The sequence below is a fragment of the Vigna radiata genome, unplaced genomic scaffold (assembly GCF_000741045.1).
Source record: "Vigna radiata var. radiata cultivar VC1973A unplaced genomic scaffold, Vradiata_ver6 scaffold_354, whole genome shotgun sequence".
In the NCBI taxonomy this organism is placed as follows: domain Eukaryota; kingdom Viridiplantae; phylum Streptophyta; class Magnoliopsida; order Fabales; family Fabaceae; genus Vigna; species Vigna radiata.
The window spans coordinates 31,616-40,552 of record NW_014542191.1 but is presented as its reverse complement, the minus strand read 5'-3'; the positions used below and the strand labels follow the sequence as shown (position 1 = coordinate 40,552).

Sequence of the window (8,937 nt, the reverse complement as noted above, 5' to 3'; positions counted from 1 at the left end):
ATTTCTATTCATGTTTTTGCATAGGTTTAGGAGGTTGGATGGAAGATGGAAGAAAGATAAAGGAGAGAGAAAAGTTTGTCTCTGCTACACATCACCGTGTCTTCGAACTAGCCACCACACCACCTCCTTCTACCAGTCTCTGCAGTCAAAGTTTCTAGGTGGGAAAGGTTTCTAGGTTGGGCTAGAAGATGAAAGAAAAACAAAAGAGAGAGAAAGAGAAAAGGTGAGAGAAAAAAGTAGTGTTAGTTTTCTGTTAGACATCAACCGATTTTTAACAGAACTAGTTTTGGAAGACTAAAATCAAAGTTTCCTAAAATTGGAAAACTAAATTGTACCTTACTTTAAAAGATGAACTAAACTCAAAATCACCTCAAATTATAAAGACTAAAAATATATTTAACCCTAAAATTTATTTATTTAATATATATAAATTGATGTTGTTTAACGAGTGATTACGAGTTCGAGCAAATCCAATACATTCATTACTATCCTGAAAAAACTATATTAAGAATCACATGTCACTTTAATGTCTAGAGTATTTGGAATTGTCATTCAACCAGTAGAATACATTATTATTATTATTATTATTATTATTATTATTATTATTATTATTATTATTATATTATTATTATTATTATTATTATTATTATTATAAATGAAAATAGTAACATTATAATAAACAATGATATGTTAAATAAAACTAATAAATATCATTATACAAGAATCTTAAAATATATTAAATCTAGTAAAGTAATAAAATAAATTAACTTCACTATCTATATAAATCATTGGCAGCCATTCCCGTGAAATACTTTTTCTCTTTTCTCTCTTTCTGATCTATTGACAGGACTTATCCTTGGGCTTCCTGCGACTCTCCAATATTATCTCCTTTAATTTTGATAGTGCTGCCAACAATGAAACATGTCAGAGACTTAACACATTTCTGGTTTGACATCGAATTAAGTTAAACCAGAATTTGTAATCTACATCCAACACATTTAAGTGAAAAAAGTATTGTAAATAAAAAATAGCATAAAGAAAAAGGTTATTAAGAAATGTTTGGGTTCACCCAAGGCCTATGTTGCAACGCATAAAACAGTTTCTTTCTGCACCTCCATGTTTTTTTTTCACACCCATATAAAATAAGTTATTTTTTACTTCCAGACTATATAATCCAAAAGTCATTGTTTTTATTTTCGGACTACTGAAAAAAACAAAAGGACAAACTGAGAATATTTGAGGTACAGCAAGAAATATATTTTAGTGTAGGAAATAGCTGCGGAGCTGCTGACTATGCATAATGGAATCGTGACCCTGACTAAGAAACATCCAAGTAAATTTTGAATAGCAAAAATATAAAAGAAATCATGCATTAAGCTAGTCCCAGGTCCATGCGCAACAAAATTATCATATTTTATAAATCTTATGAAGGGACAAGTGTAATATTATATATTCATTCCTTTTCTGGGTATCAAAAATCATATCAGATGGTTAATAGCAGGGAATCAATTAATTAGTTAAATTAAAATACAATAACATGGTATTTTGTTATCATGAAGACTACACAGACACGTCAGAAAAACAGCCCATTGGATCACTCAAATTTTAAAACGTGCCTTATATTTTGTCGGTATTTTAAAACATGAATTTGGTGGTTTTTTCCCTCGATTTTATTTTTAATTTTGTAATGATCTACCCACCTATCTATCTCTATATATTGTATTTTTCTTTTGTCCACAATACTTTCCAATAACCCATCATGGCTTTCGATTCTTTCACAACATTTTGGGGTTGTCGATATTTTCTATTATCCCATATCAATATTACGATTTCTCAAAATCTTCTTATCACTTCTCATCCAGCATTCTATATTATAACAATCAAAACCCTATCCTAAACTTGCATACTCATTTTGGTGTTGACAGTATAGCAGAAAGTTAGTGTACACAGTAATAGTTGAGTGGTATCTAGTAGTTAGGGGGGTTTACTATACTATGGCCAATGGTCAACTATAGTTACTAGTTGACCATAGTAGACAGCTGCATAAATACTTTCATGTACAGATCTTTGTCATTAGTTGAGTTTCAATAAAATTTGTTCTCGTTCAACATGTCTCTACTTTCTCTCTCTCGAAGCTTAACCCAGAACTAGCTACAAAGAAAAAGTTTGTCCTTCACCAAACAAAACGTTCAATAATAAAAGTTGTCAATATGTTAAGTTCATTTAGAGAAGACTTTGATACAAAGGACAAAGAAAAAGCTTAGTGCCAATAGATCTTTTTGTGATGCTAATAAATAGAAGAAACCCAATGCAAACCAAAGTTGCTGAGAACTTTGAGTGTTGTTGAAGTTGCTAAACATTACGGAAAACAAATGTGAAACAATCTATACATGCCTTATGTGATTCATATTTATAGCTTCTAAGTGCTTTTGTAAAGGTTCGTCTTCTAAAGTGAGAGTGTTCTTTGTAAATCCTTCATAGTTGCGAATTTTAGACTCTAAAAGCAAGGAGAGTTATCATTTTATAACCTTTGTTGAGAGTGAAACTTGTATTCAAAACAATTTTTGTTATATAATCTAGAGAGGTTGTGTACTCTGCCTGAAGGGGCATTGTGTACTCGGTGTTGAATCTTAAGCGTAGATTAGATGATAGTCAAGTGCGGCATGGTGTACTCATTGTAAGTCAATAGTGACTTGGGGCACTCATTGTAAGTTAGGAGTTTCTCATTGTAAGATAATGAAAACTCTGCTCTAAATCTAAAGTGTATTAATGTTTGTCTTAGTGTACTAATTGTAAGTCAAGAGGGGAACACCTTGAAGTTGGCAAAGGAAAACTAAATGTAGTCCAAGTTAGGGGGGAACCAAAACGTTTCGTTGACTCTTTCTATTACAAAGGGTTTTCAACTCTTTGTTATCTTTACGATGTTTACGAAAGTCTTTGTAAACTTGTTTGAAAAACTGTTAGATGAGCTCTATTCAAAATCCCCCTTCTAAAGCTAAACCATTTACATCAAATTTATCCAAGCTAGAGCTGGCTGATATCTTCTTATCTCTAGCTTGTAAGGGATATAACAAAAAAAAAAAACCAAGTTACACAATCAGCCCATAGACGATCAATGGGCCCAAGATCAAATCCAAGCTTCCAAAATAGTCTAGGACTTTCTTTTGTTATGTTTTTAGTGAGCTGCATTAGACTGTCATTTTTGTCTCTTGGATTCCTATCTTATCCTTTTGATGAGCTGCAATAATTCTAGGCTGTATATCTTTCTTTTTTATTGCAATGGTGACTCAATTAAAAATAGAAGTTTTCACAAATACTGTGTCTTCCTTTTTGTCCCTTTATCCCATGTATGCATATTCGTCATCGCACATGAAGCTATAACAATGTCAATGCCTATCCACCCATGGCAATGGTTGAGAAAGGTGCTTGTGCATTACACACCAAAAGTCGAATTTAAAATATTTACCTGATTGGTAGGTACTATGAAGTTCTTCAATCAAATGGGAAGGAAGAGTATGCTCGAGACAAGCACTAGCCTCAGCCTTTTTCATCAACCTCTTAAACCGTCCAACCTGGAATAAGACAAGTGTTGACAAGAATGATTTAGGAAAACAATATTCAGACTCTAGTAGTGACAAATTATATTACTGTCATAGGGATGAAAGAGTGCCAACATAAACTTATACAAAGAATGATAATTATTTATTCAAGCCAAAGCAGCAAGTGCTAGTATCCTTTTGATAATTCAAGCCAAAACAAATTAAGTTCAATCTTTTTGTTAAAAGAGATCCAAAAAGATAGAGAAGAATACAAAGAGCCAACCAGTTAAGAGATCTTTCTTAATTCATTTACAAGAAACAAACAACACAGGAGAAAGAAAACATCAATGAAGCACCCAATGGTAACAACAGTCGTAATCCACTAAGTGAGTTTGGCTACTTGAAACGCATCATGCCATTGAACTAGGATAAAAATTCAATTCTCAGGAATGTAATTCTGCATCTTTGAGAAAAACAGCATTAATATATATATATATATATATATATATATATATATATATATATATATATATATATATATATATATATTATCCATGTGCATAGCACCAAGCATAAGTCACTCACCTAATCTAAATGTGATCAGCTTAGTTGATTACTGAGTACAAAAAGTTACTAAAAAAAGAAAGAAATTGTTGAATTTATTAGTAAAAAGAAAAACTATTTAAAATATATAGGTATATATCATGAATATAGTACCGAGCATAAGCTACTGAACTAATCACCTAATCTATATTAGAAATCAACTTGGTTGCTTAGTGAGTAAAAAAACCTACTGGGAAAAGAAAGTAATTGTTGAATCTAGTTAGTAGTCATTATGAAGTCGTAAACTTAGCCTCTTTCATGGCTCAAATGTCATACTCCATCTAGCACAAGAAACGACCATGAATGAGACAAGAGAACTTTATACCTCATCATTTGACATCAATGTAAAGCAACGCCCATTCTGGCCAGCTCTTGCAGTCCTGCCAGCTCGATGAACATAAGTCTTTATGTATTTGGGCATGTCATAATTAATAACATTTCTTACCCCTTCTACATCCATTCCACGAGTCATTGCATCAGAAGATACAAGCACTTGAAACTGCCCTTTTCTAAACTCATTCAGTGTCTTGCTGTAGAGAAGAAACATTTTTTGTCAACACTGGGCCTGTATAGTTTTCAATAAATTTGGGATATATCGCTATTATTTCTATTTCAAAAGTACTCTTTAGTAAGCCTTTTAATATATGTTGTTTCAAACAAAATGAGCTAATCTATAGTCAAAACTATAAACACACTGCTCGTCCAAAGATGAAAAGGTCTTTCAGAACAAGTTTTGCATAATGTCGAGTCTACAAGGAGAGAATTTAGCTCAAAGTTAACACATCAACTAAATGTTTAGAGCGAGTTAATCAAAACTTACCTTCTTACACGTTGATGTTGACGACCAGAATACTCCTTGATGTCAATTTGCAGATCTTCAAAACAATTCATCAATTTGCATAAACGATGTGTTGAGTCCACAGATCTTGTAAAAACTATGCATTTTTCTTCTCCTAGGGATTTCAAAAGGGCAACCAAGTACAGGGGTTTGACCTTTCTTTCACAGATCTGCAATACATCAAAATATAAAAGTACAAAGGGAGCTTTTTCATTATAACCAACAAAATTTTAAATTCATGAAAAATTAAATCTAGTAACTAGCTAGCTGTAATACATGCCAAATTTATGGTGACAAAGGCTCAAAATGATCCCAATCACACCCTTTAGAAATTTAAAAAAAAAAAAAAAAAAAAAAAAAAAAAAAAAAAACAATAGCTCCTATGAAATGTCATACCAGTTTGAATGATTCCAAATTTTCTGGGAGCCTATACCGCATTTTGCCAGCACTGAGGAACAAAGGGTGATGTAAATTAAGCTGAACAAGCCTTCCTGGATCTCGAGTTAATGTCGCAGACAAAACCACCTTTGCCAGCCTAGAGTGAGGCTTAGACCCCCTCTCAACTCCACTACAACAGAAAAAATTAGTCAAGATGAGCATTCATTTTTCTATTAAATGAAAAGATAACAAAGACAATAGGAACTATAAAAACAACAACTAAAGATCAATTTAAGTTTTAATACTATAGTTAGACTATTAACACAGTAAAAATGTTGAATTTAAAAATCAAATAATGAAAATTACACTATTAGTCTTCCCAATAATTTTTTAAAAATTGAAAGTGTTGGTGACTATTAAGACTATTAATGCAACAATACAAAGTATAAAACTTTATAGTTAAAAAAACTATACATATTATTATTGAGTTATTTTCTGAATATTTTGATATGAAATTTAGGTGGGAAAGGTGAAAGATACAGAAAGACTGGGTGAGGAAAGGGGAATAGGGAATAACAGAATCTAGAGGAGAGATAGAGAGACTTCAGAGACTCGATGCACTGTTGTCTATCGTTTCCATCTGTCTACATTCAGCTATCTGGAATAGAACAGCCAACCACATGTATACACAAAACATCTATGAACTAACAATAGGTGACTGAGTAACTATCATCATTGTCTTATTTACATTCATTTATCAAATTTTAAATTTCATCATTTGAAAAAGCTAACCAACAGTTAAATGCTATTTTTAATTCCATCATTTAAGTAAAACAACAAACTTTTGAATGCTACTATATTAATATGGATAAGAAACCAAAAAAGTACAGCTACATCTAGTAGAAGAATAAAACCATCCTTACTTAATATATTCTTTAAGTTTATTCAAATTAACATTGTTACTAGAACTATCAGAACTTAGACAATGAAAGAGCAACAGTTGCACATTTAACCAACTATATCCACTAGGCAACACACAATGTTTTCCATTTTTCATTGATATGAACATTTCAAGGGAGATTCAAATGAATTTTAAACCCACCATGTTCTTCTGCTCCAGGGAGAATAAGGGAACCCCAATTGGAAAACATCATCACCACCACCACTACCACCATCATCATTGTTGCTAGATTGGGTCGATTTAAGTACAGTGGGCAACCAGGACTGGTAGTCCTCCCGGAGCAACCGATCAGCTTCATCAACCACCTGATACCATTTAACTTGTCAACACACATACAAAAGAAGAAAAGCAAAAAGNTTAANGGCCAAAATTGGTNTCCATTGAGTTGAATTTCCACACAAGAAGATATNCATTTTTCCTATAAATTAAACATCANGCCGAGCAGTACCCGTGAAAGTCAATNNNGTTACCACATTCTTTCTTATACGAAAGATATGNTACAATAANCATTCCATTAANGAGTGTCAAGTAACTAATTTTACTACTCACAAGATAATGAAGATGCTTCAATGTGAAACCCCTAGACAAGTTGACATGGTCCACAAGCCTTCCGGGGGTTGCCACCAATATGTCCACCTTACTTTGAAACCAGAACGGAGACAAAAACCCAGGATCTACACCCTCCTCTTCCCCCGGTAGGTAAACGAGACTAGATATCTCATCAGCAACCGAAGATTGACCAACAGCCAATCCCACGCGCAGGCCTAATGGCAATGCAATAGCATCGAAAACCTGTTTAACCTGCAAGGCAAGGTCGCGGGTGGGAACCACAACCAAAGCACGAAGGCACTTGACAGTGGAAGTAGGCAACAACTTTTGCACGATGGGAAGAGCATAGGCCAAGGTTTTGCCACTTCCTGTGGGCGAGTTTATACAAAGGTCTCGCTCAAAGTTACCTGGTCCAATAGTTTCTTGCCAAAGCGCGACTTGAACCGGGAACAGCTTCGAGATTTCCATGTTCTCTAGCGCCGACTTTAATCTGGTGAAATTGAAAATTGTGAGTGGAATTAATTCGAAAGATGGATGGATGGCGTGAGTAATGCAAAGTGAAATCAAAATCAATGGATTGTCAGAGGAAGTACCTGCGGTCCAGAAAAGGAACTCTGCGGAGGGAGAGTTGTTCACAGCGAGTGACGTCGACGGGGTGGCGCATCCATGGCAGAACCGGCACACTTCGTTGGTTTTCTTCGTCCATTGCTTCCAAAAACCCTAAACCCTTTCGTTGTAACGTAACGCAGGGGTCGACGGAGGGGTAGGTAGTTAAAACTGAAAATTAGTAAGGAAGCATGATTCAGGTCCCATGATTTAACCATCATCAAATTATAGTTCTGTGCCGGGAGGCGGCAGCTCGTGTTTTAGTGAAGAGCAATTTAACCCTTCATTTAAATTTTTATTTTCTTCAATTCATAAAAATATGTTATTATACTTATTAATTAGGTTTAATAATTCAGAGGTCATTTTTTTTTTTAGTTTTAAATGGATTCAACAGTTTTTTATCAATTAGTTTTTTTGAAAATTTGAAACAATGCGACTCTTGTAGTTAAATTTTAAATTAACTTAACGATATTAAAAATAACAGTGATTAAATATATTAAGGAGACGTGGATTTTTTTTCAATAGAAAAAGTGAAATATTTGGACTCCCATTATAAGATTTGTCAACCTTCTCCAAGAATTTATCTCCTCCTCTAGACATTGCTCTTCCATATTTTTTACATTTCTCAACCAATGGCGCAAATGAGTTGTCTGATGGAGGAGGCACAACTGCTCGTAATGGTCTCTGTGCCAATGGACATCACAGGTGTTATTTAGTGGTGCAAGGTTATATGGCCTTGTTTCTATTGGTTGGCAACATGGATGGTTCAATGACAACATCATTAGAACTGTCAAACAGTCGATTGGGATAAAAAAAACCCATAGAACCAAAAAAAAAATCATTAAAAAAGTCCGGAGGACTAAATATCTCTAAAATCTTATGAATGAAGACTAATTCATGAACTTACCTTTTTATCATAAAAAAAATATAATAATAAAAATAAAAACAAAAGATAGTCAATTCTATAACAAGAAACCCAAACTCAACTTAAACTACATAATAGAAATGCCTCTGCAGAGAAACATATAGCAATTGAAGGTTATGTTTATGATAAAATGCTGAAACAAAAAACATCATATATGTAGAATAAAAAGCATATCCAGATTTTTTTTTTCTCACTTACCTTGTCACTGTTCTTGCTTATTATTAATCATAGTTTTTTACCACACCCTGCAGCGAATTGGCAAATAGAAGCCACTAAAGCATAATCTAAAAAATCTAAATTGAGAACCAGAAAGATCAGGAGAAACACTCTTGGTTCCTTGCTTTGAATCGAAAACTACTAAATACTATATGAGATTATAAAGTAGTTGATGTTAATTAAGATAAGATTATTTTAAGAGAAAGAAAAAAGTGGTAGAAAAAGAAACAGAAAAGGAAAAGGGAAAATAAAATAAAATGACAAGTTGACAGTGGATATATGTAGTGGTTTCCAGCCTAATTGGTTCAGATTAAAAGGAAAA

General features: G+C 33.3%; 1 protein-coding gene across 2 annotated transcripts; it reads right to left on the bottom strand.

The window, feature by feature from the left end:
- Positions 1-716: 716 nt before the first annotated feature.
- Positions 717-7,732, bottom strand: LOC106779226 (DEAD-box ATP-dependent RNA helicase 1-like). 2 transcript variants are annotated; one of them, XR_002666344.1, is made up of 9 exons: positions 7,462-7,732; positions 6,869-7,358; positions 6,461-6,624; positions 5,377-5,548; positions 4,963-5,150; positions 4,588-4,672; positions 4,468-4,522; positions 3,467-3,572; positions 869-905 (listed from the first exon to the last, which is right to left on the bottom strand). XR_002666344.1 is itself a non-coding variant. In XM_014667297.2 (8 exons), exons 1-8 carry the CDS (start codon positions 7,572-7,574, stop codon positions 838-840), a joined length of 1,506 nt encoding a protein of 501 aa, XP_014522783.1. In that variant the 5' UTR covers positions 7,575-7,730; the 3' UTR covers positions 717-837. The 2 variants fall into 2 exon arrangements, 1 of the variants encoding a protein (XP_014522783.1); XM_014667297.2 differs by having other exon boundaries at positions 717-905; positions 4,468-4,672; positions 7,462-7,730.
- Between the last annotated feature and the right edge of the window lie 1,205 nt (positions 7,733-8,937).